This window comes from Rhipicephalus microplus, chromosome 3 (assembly GCF_043290135.1).
Source record: "Rhipicephalus microplus isolate Deutch F79 chromosome 3, USDA_Rmic, whole genome shotgun sequence".
Lineage (NCBI taxonomy): Eukaryota > Metazoa > Arthropoda > Arachnida > Ixodida > Ixodidae > Rhipicephalus > Rhipicephalus microplus.
The window spans coordinates 277,941,265-277,958,144 of NC_134702.1; the positions used below are offsets into that span (position 1 = coordinate 277,941,265).

Sequence of the window (16,880 nt, forward strand, 5' to 3'; positions counted from 1 at the left end):
GGTGAATATTTTGCTTTGCCACGTATATATCTACTGGAAATGACGAGTAAAATTTTGCCGTACCAGAAGTACAGATTCTGTTATTGTGCGAAGAAACACAAAATGAATTTAAAATCAATGTTTGTGTAATTTGGTTGGCTCATACCATTCCGTAGAAAGAATTGGTGGAGAGAGACCACATTTCCATAACTTTTGGCTGGACTCCTGGACATGGCAGCCCAAGTAACTGATCCACTTTTGGGAGCCACTGCCGACGGAAGCTGAAAGCATCTCATGACTAAAAGCATCTATTCTCTAAAGAAGCACGTAGTATAGCCAACTAAACTACAACCATACGACGCAATTTCGCCAAATCTCCTTTCTCCACCATGAGCACAATAAAACAATGCACCTACCTTAAACTGTTCGGCGAATTATAATATTTCTCGATTTTTTCCGACCTACTCTATTTCTTGTTACTTTTGGTCTGATGCCGATGCTTAGTAGGACTCTCTGCATAAAGTACATTTTGGTCTAACTGGTCGGTTGGCAACTACACAATACCTGATGGCTAAAAAGTGGCGCTCTGTTGCCTGCCCTTTAGCCAAAGATGCCTAGTTATCGAAGCGTCTGGTGGCGCATGCACGTAACGAAAATGCGCTGCCCTTGTATGTGCAGTTCCCTCTGCTCCCACCTTTGCACACCCCACACTCCTCCACATTACGTGCTACTGCGATTCGTGTAATGATTCTCACCACAATAAATGCTCCAAGTTTTACACGCTGTTTTTATACCTGGCTCCAAATGCCGCCAAGATAAACGTGTACCCAAGAACACGATTGTGCGTTGTTGCAGAGCATAAAACCATCCTCACCACGCAGTTTGGCGTCTCTGATGGCGCATGCGGTGGCGAGCAGTTCCGTTGAGAAGGCCAGTCTTCGACGAGGGCCAAGTGAAGAGGCCAGAACGGTAGCGGCTTGTACGGCCCCCTTGCGAGTGGAACAAAACTGCGACAAAAGGTGCCCACAGTGAAAAAAGAATCACAGCATCTTCATTCTCTTTTGACAAGGTGGTCGCATCAGCACATAAACAATAGGTATCAACATTTCCGTATATCTCACGTGGGTTCTTATGGGCTCGCGATGATCCGTTGTAGAGGGTCACAACTTCCAGGCAACGCACTTCTATTTCCAAAAAATAAGCTGGTGTGCCGATAAAGACACAATTAAGAGAGGAAATCAGAATAACGGAACTGCCGTGTCGCAGTGATCTCTTCTTGTGTCCGTATGTGCTCATGACAGTCAGAAAACGTCAGACGTTTGAAAGTTTGGGAGCCCTCTACCACGGCATTGCTCATCATCACATCTTAATAGTGGCACGTGAAATTTTAGATATTGTTACGTAAAAATGACACGAGGCGTGTCTATTTAAAATCTACATTCAAACTGATGCGTATGGCGTCGACTAAAATGGAAGAAAGCACGTACAAACGACAGACCCCTTCCTCGTCGTCGTCTTCTGACCACTGATATGTCAGCTACGTAGCATTACCCCCCACCCCTGGCGGTAAAAGCGCCATCTCGGTGCACATTAACTACGGTCTTCAGTAGGCAGGTGGTAAGGTTTTAGCCTGCTGACGTGCACATCACTGGGTGTGGCTGCAGGCAGGCTTGTGGTCTCAGATGCAGGAATGATCTCATAGGTGACGTAGGTTACCTGGCAGATGATACGGTAAAGACCCATGTAGCGAGACAACTTCTCTGATAAGCCAACTCGACAAACTGGGTACCACAGGAAAACAAGAGAACCGGGTGAGAAGTAAACATCAGCATGCCGGCTGTCGTAGATGGCTTTCTGGGTGGCTTGCGAAGCCGAAAGTCTAGAGCGGGCAATCTGACGTGCGTGGTCGGCACGAGCAATAGCATCGCTTGCATATTCGGTTTACGGCGTTGTAGTGGTTGGAAGTAGGGTGTCGAGTGGTAACGTCGGATAACGGTCATAAAGCAAATAAAAGGGTGAATAACTAGTAGTGTCGTAGCGCGAAGAATTGTACACGAAGGTCACGTGAAGTAGCGCAAGGTCCCACTCAAGGCGATCGGAGGACACATACATCGCGAGCATGTCCGTTAGGGTCCGATTTGGCCGTTCGGTAAGGCCATTTGTTTTGGGATGGTAGGAAGTGGTCAGTTTGTGGTGCGTCGAGGAAGAGCGCAGAAGATCGTCGATTACACGGGACGAAAATGCGCGGCCGCGATCCGTGAGTAATTCGCGAGGAGCGCCATGGTGTAGGATGACGTCGTGGAGCAAAAAGTCCGCAACGTCCATAGCGGTGCTGGTGGGGAGCGCTCGAGTGATGGCATACCTAGTCGCGTAGTCTATAGCAACGGCGACCCACTTGTTGCCCGATTTCGACTCGGGAAAAAGACCGAGAAGATCTATACCAACACGGAAGAAAGGTTCGGTTGGGATAGAGATCGGTTGAAGAAGTCCAGCCGGGAACGCAGTAGGTCGCTTCCTACGTTGGCATTTATCGCAGGAGGACACGTAACGGCAAACGAACCGGGCGAGACCACGCCAAAAAGAGCGGCGACGCATGTGGTCGTACGTCCGAGATACACCCAGATGACCAGAAGGTGGTTCATCGTGAAGCTCGTGCAGCACGGTTGAACGCAAGTTTTTCGTCACGACAAGAAGGAGCTCAGGGCCATCTGGCTGGAGGCTACAACGGTACAGCGTGCCATTTAAGAGGACGTACATGCGAAGTGACGTGTCGTTCGGAGCAGATTCAAGACGGTCAATAAGTTGTCGCAGAGAAGCATCACGAGGTTGTTCATCACCAATCTGAAGAACCTGCGACATTGACATGACGCTGAGGCAAGGCTCGATGTCTGGTTCATCGGGCTCATGAACAGGGTAGCGGGATAAGCAATCGGCGTCCAGATGGAGACGTCCAGACTTATAAGCAACCGAGTAGGAATACTCCTGTAGGCGTAATGCCCAACGACCAAGTCGTCCAGTGGGGTCCTTCAGAGAAGAAAGCCAACACAGCGCGTGATGATCTGTGATGACACGGAAAGGGCGGCCATACAAGTAAGGACGGAATTTCGAAACCGCCCAAACAAGAGGGAGACATTCCCGTTCTGTTATAGAATAATTGCGTTCAGACTTAGAAAGCAGACGGCTTGCGTACGCGATCACACGGTCGTTGCCCCGCTGATTTTGCGCCAAAACTGCACCAATTCCGTGACCACTCGCGTCTGTTCGCACTTCTGTGGGAGTATCGGGGTCGAAATGTGCAAAAATAGGAGGTGTCGTTAGAGCGGTGATTAGCTGAGAGAAGGCGTCAGCTTGAAGAGGGCCCCAAGAAAATGGAACGTCTTGTTTGAGAAGGTCAGTGAGTGACCGTGCGTGTGCCGCAAAGTTTTTCACAAACCGGCGAAAGTAGGAGCAGAGGCCCACAAAACTGCGAACATCATGGACAGAGCGTGGGACTGGGAAGTTTGTTACAGCGCGTACTTTCGCCGGGTCTGGCCGTACGCCGGCAGCGTCAACAAGGTGACCCAATACGGTAATCTGACGAAGACCGAAGTGGCACTTGGAGGAATTGAGCTGCAGGCCGGCCCGTCGAAATATGGATAGAATGGTCGAAAGGCGTTCAAGGGGGGTTGCAAAGGTAGGTGAGAAAATGATCACGTCGTCTAGGTAACACAAACATGTCGACCATATAAATCCTTGTAGGAGCGTGTCCATCATTCTCTCGAAGGTCGCTGGAGCGTTGCAGAGCCCGAATGGCATGACCTTCAATTGGTAAAGACAATCAGGGGTAACGAAGGCGGTCTTTTCTCGGTCCATGTCATCTACAGCAATTTGCCAGTAGCCAGATCGGAGGTCGAGAGATGAAAAGAGGGTGGCGCCAAGGAGGCAATCAAGGGCATCGTCAATGCGTGGTAGAGGGTACACGTCTTTTTTTGTAATTTTGTTGAGGTGGCGATAATCAACGCAGAAACCCCATGAGCCATCTTTCTTTTTTACTAATACCACGGGAGATGCCCAAGGGCTTGTTGATGGTTCGATTACGTTTTTCGTAAGCATTTTGGCCACTTATTTCTGAATCACTTCTCGCTCGGACGCTGACACGCGGTACGACCAATGTTGAATGGGCGCAGAGTCACCAGTGTTGTTTCGGTGAGTGACAATTTTAGTCTGGCCCAAGGGAACGATCGTCGGTGTCGAAAATGTCACTGTATGAGGCCAAAACTTGGCAGAGAGCGCCGGCCTGGGGAGGTGACAGCTCCAATCCAATCATGTTTCGAAAAATATCATCGTCTGAGCTGGGTGACCGTGAGAATGCGTTTCGATCAAGAGCAGATACAGCGACAACACTGACATTGTCCTCTGTTATGGCAGTTAGATGGGCTAGAGACATCTGGCATGGCAACACTTGCGGGGTGAAACCAAAGTTAAGGAGCGGAAGTAACGCACAGTTATCCGCTATTGTCGCGACGGTATAGGGCACAGTAACACTGCGCGTCAGCCGAACGTCAGTAATTGGCGTAACGATATAATCACCGTCAGGAACGGGAGGGGTCGATGACAAAGGCACGTACGTGACGGCTCGAGGTGGCAGGCGAAGGAAAGTGGTTGGGCTCAAGTGGCTGGTGGGCTTTGCAGAGTAGTCGGCAAAGATTGGTAGATCAAGGCTGAGGGTAACAGACGAACAATCAATTAAGGCCGAGTGTGCCGAAAGGAAATCAAGGCCAAGTATGCGGCCATGAGAGCAGCAGGCTAGCTCGGCAAAAAGGACCACGGCGTGACGACAGGCATGCTGACACGAGCAGTGCGTATTCCGATTACTGGTACAGTACCGCTATCGGCAATACGTATTGCCTGCATCGTAGATGGCGTCATAATCTTTTGTAAGCGGCAGCGTAGAGAAGCGCTCATAATAGACAGGTGCGCACCTGTGTCAATGAGGGTGGTCACAGGAACATGGTCGACTTGTACTTCAAGCAGGCTATGGTGCGTGGGAAGCGTCAGTAGAGGATTTTCGGCCGTCATTGGTGTTGTAGCTACACATATAAAAGCTGCAATATCTAGTTTTTGTGCTGCGGTCGTCCAGAGAAGCTCGGCGAGGAAAAGCCGAGGTGGCGGAGAGCGGGATTGGCGACGTAGCGGCGATGGGGAGCGAGAGCTGCAGCGACCAGACGAAGGGGCTTCAGGGTAGTGGCGACCGGGCAAAGGGGCGTCAGTGGAAGGCTCGTAAGGTGACGACGAATATAAATTGAAGGGTCCGGCGACAGAACGTCGAGGGGTCGTCGGATGCGTGAGCGCTGAGGTAGAGAAAGTCTGACGTGGTTGGTTTGACCAACGGCGGCGGCAATAGCGAGAAACGTGCCCAGGCTGGTGGCAGGAAAAATAAATAGGCCGGTCGTCACGTCTTCGCCATTCCGAAGAGTTACGGAAGGGCATTGTTGGAGGTGAACGGCGAGCGTGTCCTCGGGAGTAGGACGGGACTTCAGGGCGAGTCGAGGGACATGCTGATGGAAGGCCGAGGTTCGCAAACTCCTGCCTCACCGCAGCTTGTATTAACGCCACTGATTGATTGATATTTGGGGTTTAACGTTCCAAAACCACTATATGATTATGAGAGACGCCGTAGTGGAGGGCTCCGGAAATTTCGACCACCTGGGGTTCTTTACGTGCAGCCAAATCTGAGCGCACGGGCCTACAACATTTCCGCCTCCATCGGAAATGCAGCCGCCGCAGCCGGGGTTCAAACCCGCGACCTGCGGGTCAGCAGCCGAGTACGTAAGCCACTAGACCACCGCGGCGGGGCTGTACTAACGCCACTGACGGCTGTTGTTGGTCAGAGGCGAGCGTTGCGAAAACGGGTGGCTGAAGAGGAGCCGGACAGGCGGCTTCGATTTCCCGATGAACAATGCGTGTGACGTTGTCATACGTGGGGGACTGGCGGGTGGTTTCACACGATGAGGTTGCGGCCGTGTTGGGCAGCCGGGTGAATCGCTGTGTAATACGGCGGCTCTTGGCTTCTTGGAACCGCCGGCACTCTTTAATGATGGCGTCGACGGTGGCAACATTGTTGTAAACTAGAAGATTAAATGTGTCGTCTGCCATGCCTTTCGGCACATGGGCCACTTTCTCAGACTCACTCATGTGCTTGTCAATCTGGCGGCATAGGGCGATGACGTCGTGAATATACGCGACGTACGACTCCGTCGACGTCTGTGCACGAGCCGCCAGTTGATTCCGCGCTGCGATCTGCCGCCCAACGGTGTCGCCAAAAAGGTCGCGGATCTTCTCTTTAAAGGAGTCACAGTTTGTAATCTCCGCTTCGTGTGTCTCGAACCACACTCGCGGTGGGCATTCGAGGTAAAAAAGCACACTGCCAAGCATAAGAGTCGGGTCCCACGTATAGCTTGCGCTGACCCGTTCGTACCAGTTGACCCATTTGTCGACGTCAATGCCATCCTGACCGGAAAATACACCGGGATCACGAGCAGGAGGTAGAACGACGTATGTAGAAGTCACGGTAGGGGCAGGTGGTGAAGACGATGGTTGTTCAACCTGTGACATGGTTGGATCTATGATGATGCGGCCGTTGCGGAGCTTCGTGATGTAGACGGGGAAGCACCCAGCACGTCCACCACAAAGATGTTGCGTACAAATGACACGGGGCGTGTCTATTTAAAATCTATATTCAAACTGATGCGTATGGCGTCGACTAAGATGAAAGACAGCACACACAACCGACAGACCACTTCCTCGTTGTCGTCTTCTGACCGCTGATATGTCAGCTACGTAGCAATATGAATTAATAAAAATGTCCCTTTCATGAACATGAGGTGTAGCGTGCAGCTATTGTGAGGCGAATGATTGTGCTGGACAAACGAGCAAAGCAGAGGTGCCGAACCAAGGCGTTGCGATAAGCAGGTGCGGGCCCAACAATGGTGGTGGCCTATCGGGCGTAGCGGAGGCGCCGAACCTAGGCGTAACGCGCAGCACGTGTGGGGCCAGCGGTGGTGGCGGTCGAACGAGCGTAGCAGAGGCACCGCGCACAGCAGGTGCCGCGCCAACGCTAATGGTGGCCAAATGGGTCTAGCAGAGGCACCAAACCTATGCGTTGCGCGCAGCAGATGCGGTGCCAACGGCAGTGGTGGTCAAACGAGTATGACAGGGATGCCGAACCTAGGCGCAGCACGCAGCACGGGCGGGTTTATCGGAGGTAGTGGTCAAACAACCGTAGCAGAGGCGATGAACCTATGCGTTGCGCGCTGCAGGTACGGGGCTAACAGTGGTGATGGACAAACGAGCGTAGAAGAGGCGCCGAACCTAGGCGTAGATTGCAGCACGAGTGGGGCCAATGGTAGAGGTGAACAAACGAGTGTAACAGAGGCACCAAACCCAGGGCGTGACACAGACCAGATGCCTAGCCAACGGTGGTGGTGGCAAACGCCGAACCTATGCATTGAACCTGAGGCGCCAAACCAATGCATCGCACGCAGCACGTGCGGGAGCAGCGGTGGTAGTGGACAAACTAGCGTAGCAGATGTACCGAACCTAGACGTTGCGCACAGCAGGTGCCGGGCCAACAGTGGTGGTGGACAAACGAGCGTAGCAGAAGCACCGAACCTATGGAAGTTGAGCACAACAGGTGTCGAGCCAACGGTGGCGGTGGCCAAACGAGCCCAGCAGAGGCACCAAACCTAGGCGTAGCGCACAACCGGTGCCGGGCCAACGATGGTGGTGGAAAAACGAACCTAGCTGAAGTGCTGGTAGTGGTGGACAAACGAGCGTAGCAGATGTACCGAACCTAGGCATTGCGCACAGCAGGTGCCGAGCCAACGGTAGTGGTGGCGAAACGAGCCTAGCACAGGCACCGAACCTAGGAGTTGCGCACAACAGGTGCTATGCTAACGGTGGCGGTGGAAAAAACGAGCATTGCAGAAGCACCAAACCTATGCGGAGCGCGCAGCACGTGCGGGGCCGGCGGTGGTGGTGGCCAAACGAGCGTAGCAGAAGCACCAAACCTAGGCGTTGCGCGCAGCATGTGCGGGGCCAATGGTGGTGGTGGACAAGCCAGCGTAGCAGAAGCACCGTACCTAGGCGTAGCGCGCACCATGTGCGGTTCCCGCGGTGGTGGTGGTCAAACGAGCGTAGCAGAACCACCGAACCTAGGCGTAGCGCACAGCTCGTGCGGAGCCAGCGGTGGTGGTGGACAAACGAGCGTAGCAGGAGCACCGAACCTAGGTGTAGCGCACAGCTCGTGCGTGACCAGCGGTGGTGGTGGACAAACGAGCGTAGCAGAAGCACCGAACCTAGGCGTTGTTCACAGCAAGTGCCTAGCCAACGGTGGTGGCGAACGAGCCTAGCTGAAGCGCCGATCTATGTGTTGCGTGCAACACGTGTGGAACCAGCGGTCGTGGTGGTCAGGCGAGCGTAGAAGGTTTACCGAACCTGTGAATTGCGCACAGCAGGTGCCGGGCCAACGCTGGTGGTGACCAAACGAGCCTAGCAGAGGCACCAAACCTAGGAGTTGCGCACAACAGGTGTCGGGCCAACGGTGGTGGTGGACAAACGAGCCTAGCAGAGACGTTGATTCTATGCGTTGCGCGCAGCACGTGCGGGGCCAGCGGTGGTGGTGGACAAACGAGCGTAGCAGAGGCACCGAACCTAGGTGTAGCGCGCAGCACGTGCGGGGCCAGTAGTGGTAGTGGTAAATCGAGTGTAGAGCAGGCGCCGAGCCTATGCATTGCGCACAGCAGATGCGGGGCCAACGGTGGTGGTGGTCAAACAAGCCTAGCAGAGGCGCCGAACCTAGGCGTTGCGCACAGCACGTGTGTAGTCTGATAATCTGTGGTGCGCGAGAGAGAAACCGGAACTGAAAGTGTCGTGTGGTGGCACAGTGGGTTTCTGACTGCAGGTATGTGCCGCGATTCTCAAACCGAAACTCCGATCCTCAGTGTATGTAATGTGGTGGCGAAGAGGATGTGATTTATGAGCGTACGGAATCGACGAATCGACGATGAAGGCAGGGACAGCTCGTGAGACGCAGCCTCGAGGTTTGGGGATCAAGATTAAGCAGCGCGAGGTGCAGCGTTCGAGACAGGACTACCTCGCTGGGCGTCTTGTCCATAGGTTCCATCCCGGCCACGTCGCTACCTTTCCACCAGCTCAGCGCTCAGTCTCCACTAGGTGACAGGCTCAGGACGGCCAACGTGTCGTTCGACCCACGCTACCCCTCGACGACTGGTCCAGAGGAACTGGCGCCGTGTGCCTGAGCCTGCCTGCCTCTTCCTGAGCCAGGGTACTTCAAACTTGACCTTGCCTCGCTGGTCCAGGAGGGTGAGCGTGGATCTTTGTGCCACACTGCTGGTGCCTAAGAGCACAACTACCTGCCTTAGCAGCACGTCTGTCGTCGACTCTGGTTAGCCGACCGTGACGTCGAGCCAACCGAGTGGTCACGTGCTCAAGTGCAAGTCGTGCGGCAAAACGAGAGACACGTCGCTGAAAATTTCCGAAGCAAGTCTCGAGACGACATATAGAATTCTTCCTGCGCTTTTACCGAATCCAAATCTTTCCTGGCTCGTACTAGAAAAGCGGCTAGACATCCAGAAAAGAAGATTTTTTGTTCCAGTCACCATGGTGATGACCGCGTGCAGGATGCAGTACGTTTCCTGGTCGACGGGATGCCAGTGGTTCAAAGTGTACTGCTAGGAAGAGAGGTTCGAGTACTCCGTTACACGGGATGCCACACGGCAATTGTCCGACGGAGGAACTCATTTATGACGTCTGCTTTACAGGCATGACAATCATTGGCGTTTTGCTAGACGGGTCATTTAGCCATCTCCCGGAAGCTGAGGTAGACGTCGGCGCAGCGTATTTTACAGGCAAACTCAGAGTAGCTTTTATGCACCAAACGCCGTATTCCCTCGTCTTGGGAAACCTATCAGGCGTCCAAGAACAATACACTACAATTTCTGAGTGGGAGCAGGCGGCTCGTTTTCACGTGGATGAGTTACTAGTGAAAGCACCTACGACCAAGTCTCTTGTCAACTCAACGTCGTTTTCTTCTAGCGTGGTAAATGCCAAAGCCAAACAATACAATCAAAAGAAGAGCAGACATTTTTACGTCTCAACAACACTGTTGCGCGACGTTACAAGAGCAACACTCGTCGAGGAGCAGCGAAAGGATCCGACCCTGAAACCCACGTTTGCCAAAGTCAATATAGAGTTCAAATGGGAAAGGCCACTGCTACTAGTTTATTGAAGATAAAGGATTGATTTATTGTCGCTACCCCCTTGCCACAGGCAAAACGTTTAAACAAGATATCACTCCGAAGCCATTGTGAGAAGGCACGCATTCTGGACTTTGCTCATGCCAGTATCATGACGGGACACCAGGCCATCAAGAGAAGTACTGATCGCGTTCTCGAAGACTTTTATTGGCGTGATCTGACCGGAAACGTGAAGTGCTTTGCCAAGTCGTCCGACAAATGCCAAAGAACTACCCCGAAAGGGAAAATAGCAGTTGCACCACTAGGCAACATGGCTCTTATCCGGACACTTTTTGGAAGGGTCGCGGTTGACTTAATCGACCCCTCCTTCCGAAGATCTGACCAGGGGAACCAATATGTCCTAACATGATTACAATCTGCTACTCGGTATCCTGACGCTGTAGTACTGCCCGCAATCGATGCTGTTCACGTTAGGGAAGCACTGATCGAGGTTTTTTTCTCGTATCGGTTTGCCAAAGGAAATGGTCACCGAAGAAGGGACAAGTTTTACCTTGAAACTGAAATAGGAGGTAAGCCGGCTTCTCTCTGTGAAGTAGCTGAAGGCGAACGCCCTATCACGCGATGGCAAATGGTCTCGTAGAGAAGTTCAATGGCACCCTCGAGACAATTTTGAAGAGAATGTGCCAAGAGAAGTTTCGCTCTTGGGATAGGTACCTCGCCCCACTACTCTTCACGTATAGTGAAGACCCACAGGAAATCCTCGGATTCTCGCCTTTCTAACTCATTTACGGCTGCCACGTTCAAGTACCGATGATCTTGTTGAGAGAGCTGGGAACGAATGACGTACTTGACTCAAAAAGTCAGATGACGTGCACCTACACTCTCGATCTGTGCAATCGCCTGAAAGAGACTTGCAAAATAGCCCACAAACGGCCGGGGAAGGCTCGAGTGAAACAAAAGACCTAATATGACAGGAAACGTCACCCAAGGAAGTTATGCCCTGGCGAGAAGATTTTAATTTTGCTTCCGACTGATATTTCAAGACTAATATGACAGGAAACGTCACCAAAGGAAGTTATGCCCTGGCGAGAAGATTATAATTTTGCTTCCGACTGATTCCAACAAGCTTTTATAGCAGTGGAAAGAGAAATTCCCTAACGTTGCCCGAAACAAAGACGTTGATTACGCGATGCTTGAGGAAAGAACAAGATCTTCCACATGAACATGCTGAAAAGATACGAAGAGTGTGAGGCGACAAAACCGAAATCGGTGTCAGTTGTTGCGGAGGCCCATGTTTATTTCTCCGAAAATGAGGAAATCAAAGAGATGACAATGTTGAACTTGCATTTCACACAGTTATGCTCGAATGTCAAGCTATCCCCATACCTCGCTGCTTATCGAGTTCTGAAAAATTTGTAAATACTGCTGAAGGAGTACGCGGACACTTTTCTGACGCTTTTATGGCTTTTCCAGGAGTATGCAGACATTTTTTCTGAAACTGGTGCTGGTGGAGTGTTCGCTACGTCTGACCTCCGACAAGCCTGCCCATGTTCCGCAACACTCTATGGAGCACTCTTTTTCCGTATGTTATAGAAAGTGTTGCGACAACGTTGGAACCACCCACTTGAGTCGCGCTTAACTGCCGTTCAGCTCGCCATGTGGCTTTGTAAAACCACTAGCCCACAGTTTGGACTAGGTATTGTACTCTCTTGTAATGGAGTTGAATAACCGAGCTGTGTACAATGTTATGAGTCTGTTATTGTGCCCATGAGAACACTAAGGGCATCGAAGTGTGTGTTGCCCCCCACTATAGCGACTCGTTTTTCCCACGCGCAATTCCGCTAGATTAGTTGTTTGTAAACAACTTTCCCGGAAAACAGGGTGATGTGATAATATGTGGTACAAGGGAAAGAAACCAGAACTGAAAGGGTTGCGAGGTGGCACAGTGCGTTTCTGACTGCGTGTATGTGTCCTGGCTGTGAAATCAAAACTCAGACCTCGAGTGTTTGCCTTGCGGTGACGAAGAAGATGTGATTTATGCGCGTATGTGCTGTGCGGAATCGACTACAAAGACGGTGACAGGTGGTTAGGCATGGCCGCGCGGTTTGAGGACCGAGATTCGGCAGCGAGAGGTGCAGTGTTCGAGGCAGGACTATCTCACTGGGTGTCTGGCCCATAGGGTTCAGCCTGGCCTCGTCGCTATCCTTCCACCAGCTGGGTGCTCGGACGCTGCTACGGAACATGTCCAGGACGGCCAACGGGGCGTTCGACCCACTCTACCACTCGACGACTGGTGCAGGAGAGCTGGCGCCGGATTCCTGAGCCTGCCTGCCTGCCTGCCTGCCTGTTTCTGAGCCCAGGTTCCTGAAACCTGGCCTTGCCTCGCTGGTTGAGGAGTGCTAGCACGGATCTTCATGCCGCACTGCTGGTGCTAAGCGCACAACTACTTGCCTTCACAGCACGTCTGTCGTCGACTGCGGTTAGCCAACTGGGCTGTCACCGCACGCCCCGGCACCGCATCAACGAAACATCGCCACTGCAAGTTTCCAACGAGACTACAATGATGGCTCAGACAACGACGTTGCCAACCTGAACTGCCGGCTGGACGTTCTCTTTATTTCCATAGCTTATCCGCATGCATGTTAGCCCTAGTGTGTATTTATGTATAGGTGCGAAGTGTGTGGAATATATAGATGACGTGTGTTCGTGTATTGGTATAATAACCACTTCTTTTGGGGTCGTCCTGTCCCAATATAACATCACAGGGTCATCGGTCGTAGTGGTCAAACGAGCGTAGCAGAGGTGCCGAACCTAGGCGTGGAGCGCAGTACGTGCAGGTTCATCGCTGGTTATGGTCAAACGAGCGTAGCAGAGGCACCGTACCTAGGTGAAGCACGCAGCAGGTGTGGGGCCAACTGTGGTGGTGGACAAACGAGCGTAGCACAGGTGCCGAACCTGGGCGTAGCGAGCAGCACGTGCGGGACCAGTGGTGGTGGTGTACCAACGAGCGTAGCAGAGGCATCGAACCTACTTGTTACGCACAGGAGGTGCCGGACCAGCAGTGGTGGTGGTCAAACGAGCGAAGCATAGGCGCCGAACCTAGGCGTAGCGTGCAGCACTTGCAAGGCCAACGGTGGTGGAGAATTGAGCGTAGCAGCGGGCATCGAACGTATGCGTTGCGCGCAGCAGGTGTGTGGCCAACGGTGGTGTGGGACAAATACAGCTTACTAAAGTTTCTTTTCTTTTGAAAAATCTCTACCTTCATGCATTAGAATAAATAAAGTTGCTAATTTTGACAGAGTGACTTGTTTAACGAGGTGGTTCAATCTTAACGTAGCTTATCGTGCGAAAAACATCACAAGAGAAGGAGAAGCGTGAACTATCAACTAAATTTATTCGAAAAAGCGCATATGTATATATATATATATATATATATATATATATATATATATATATATATATATATATATATATATATATATATATATATATATATATATTGTTGCGAGTGACTGTTTATTTACAGATGAGGTGAAAAGGCGTTGTGAAATAGCAGCGTACTTCTGAGACAGGCCAAGAACGCTTCCACCCAACCACACAGTCCAGGCGCCGCTCCACTACTCTTCTTCTTCTTCCACGCCCCGTAGGCTCGCGCATCTTCGTTTCATTTCCCCGGCGGCAGACGAAGCTCGCCGAGCAAGTTAAATAGGCCTATGATGGTACTGTTTGAGGCGGGCTACGTGAACAACTTGCGTAGTGCGCGAACGCCGGTTATTGGCTGTGACTCGGGCGACAACGTAATTCACGTCACTGAGACGAGTGACTATCACGAATGGGCCGGAATAGTTTGCTAGAAACTTCCGGTACAATCCTTTTCTACGAACAGGAGTCCACAGCCACACGTAGTCACCAGGAGAAAACTCTACGGGGATATGCTTGGCATCGTAGCGACTCTTGCTGTGTTCTTGCGAAGACAATGTTCGAAGGCGCGCTAGTTGACGTGCTTCTTCAGCGCGACACAACGTCTGAGCGATGGACAGATCTTCCTGATGCGAGAAAGGTAATAGAGTGTCCAGAAAACTCTGTGGATTTCGTGCGTAAAGCAGAAAGAAGGGTGAATGTCCAGTAACTTCATGCTTGGCGGTGTTATACGCGTAAGTAACAAACGGTAAGACAGCGTCCCAGTTCCTGTGGTCACCATCAACCCATCAACGTACATCGATAACATATTCGTGAGAGTTCGATTTGTTCTCTCAGTGAGACCATTAGTTTGCGGATGGTAAGGGGTGGAGTGGCGATAAGAGGAGCCACAGAGGCGCAAAATTTCTTCAACCACATCGGCCATAAATTGTCGTCCACGGTCACTGATGACAACCCGTGGAGCACCGTGACGCAGTATGACCCGTTGTAACAGAAAAGAAGAAACAGCGGCTGCTGTGGCCGATGTCAGTGCGTCCGTTTCCGTATAACGCGTTAAATAATCCACGCACACTATAACATATCGGTGGCCCGATGGGGTCTTAGGAAGGGGTCCGAGCAAGTCAATGCCGACTTTTTCAAAAGGGGATGTCGGTGGAGGGATGGGCTGCAAATAACCCGCCGGGGAAGTGGTGGATGGCTTGTGGCACTGACATATAGCGCAACTGGTGACGTACTGTTTTGTGGTCTTCCACATTTTCGGCCAGTAGAACCTCTCACGTAGTCGTTGCAGCGTACGTGTGAAACCGAGATGACCGGATGTTATGTCATCGTGCGCAGAACGAAGGACAACCTGGCGCAGGCTTTCCGGCACCACTAGAAGCAACTGGAGGCCATCGGCTGAATAGTTTCTTTTATACAGCAAGCCATTTGAAATTTTAAAGTGCTTGTCGACGGAGTTATGTGCAGCTTCGAGCAAACGTTTCAGAGTAGGGTCGCGCTGCTGCTCACGTTTGAAGCTGCTGGTATCTGGGAAGTCAGACGAGACAGAAACTAAATAGTCATCAATGTCATTGTCGTCAGCATTAGTGTGTACTGAAGGAAGGCGGGATAAGCAGTCGGCATCTGTGTGACATCGTCCGCTCTTATAGGTAACAGAAAAGCTGTACTCTTGGAGGCGCTACGCCCAACGAGCCAGCCGGCCAGACGGGTCACGAAGTCCCACAAGCCAGCATAGTGAGTGGTGATCGGTCACTATTGTGAACTCGCGCCCATGTAGATACGGTCGGAACTTCTGAATGGCGAAGACGACTGCTAAGCACTCGAGCTCGGTGACGGTGTAGTTCGTCTCTGCTCTGGTCAGTGTCCGACTGGCATATGCTACGACGTGCTGGTGACTGTTGCAGAGTTGGACCAGCACAGCACCAACACCTAGCCCACTAGCATCAGTATGAAGTTCAGTCAAAGCATCAGGATCAAACTGCTTTAGGATGGGTCCTGAAGTCAATAAAAACTTCAGCTGTTGAAATGCAGCCTCACATTTATCATCCCACAAGTACGGTATGTCTTTGTGAAGAAGGGACGTCAGTGGGAAGGCAAGTTGTGTGAAGTTCCTAATAAATCGGCGGAAATATGAGCACAGACCCAAAAACTTCGCAGGTCCTTCACTGTTCATGGTGGTTCAAAGTTGCGAACCACTGCAGTCTTCTGTGGGTCTGCTCGCACGCCTTCTTTATCCACGAGACAGCCTAATACGAGGGCTTGACGTTCTCCAAAATGACACTTCTTTGAGTTTAAAACAAGGCCAGCTTCGCGTAAGCATTCAAACACAAGCGACAAGCGGTGGTTATGCTCTTGAAAAGTCTTGCCATAGATAATCACGTCATCTAAATAGCACATGCAAATTTCCCATTTTAGCCCACGGAGTACTGTATCCATAAATCTCTCGAATGTCGCTGGAGCATCGCACAAACCAAAGGGCATAACGTTGAATGAACTCAAAGAGACCGTCTGGTGTTACGAAGGCCGTCTTCTCTTTATCTGAGGGATGCATAGGAATTTGCCAATACCCAGAACGCAAGTCAACAGAAGAAAAATAGGAGGCAGAATGCAGGCAGTCCACGGCGTCATCTATACGTGGCAAAGGGTAGACGTCTTTTTTTGTGATGGCATTTAGACGACGATAGTCTACGCAGAATCTCCATGAATTATCCTTTTTCCTCACTAGAATGACAGGAGCTGCCCATGGACTACACGATTCTAGTATGACGCCCTTCTTTAGCATGTCTTCAACTTGCTCAGCGATGACTTTCCTTTTGGAAGGCGAGACACGATAGGGCTTCTGGCGTATTGGTGGTGCTTAGCCTGTATAGATGCGGTGTTGCGTACGTGAAGACGGTGGCGTAACGGTAGACGTCTCGTCTTGGGCAAAGTCAAAGACTGAGGCGTAGCGTGTGATCACCTCCTGCAGCAGCGACCGTTCAGTTGATGGAAGTGACTTGTTAATCATACGGTCAATGCTGGCAGAATAGTCGCGGTACGAGTTGGCGTGGGGTTTCTTTACATCCACCGACAGTTGGAGTGACCGTATGGTAAGAGTACTTGGCTCTTGAAAGCTTGCCAATTTAAGTCCTGCAGGCAGATATATGGGCTGCGCGGAAACGTTCACAGTCCACAAATCGGCACAACCATCGACGATGAGCACGAGGCAACGAGGCACAATAACGT

General features: G+C 51.5%; 1 protein-coding gene across 1 annotated transcript in view; it reads right to left on the minus strand.

Moving 5' to 3' along the window:
* LOC142803214 (putative ATP-dependent DNA helicase HFM1) overlaps window positions 1-16,880 on the minus strand; it is a 1,032,948-nt gene that overhangs the window by 985,134 nt on the left and 30,934 nt on the right. Inside the window, exon 6 of the mRNA XM_075888308.1 lies at window positions 854-986. Within this exon, the coding sequence (XP_075744423.1) occupies window positions 854-986 (133 nt within the window). The remainder of the gene's footprint in view (window positions 1-853; window positions 987-16,880) is intronic.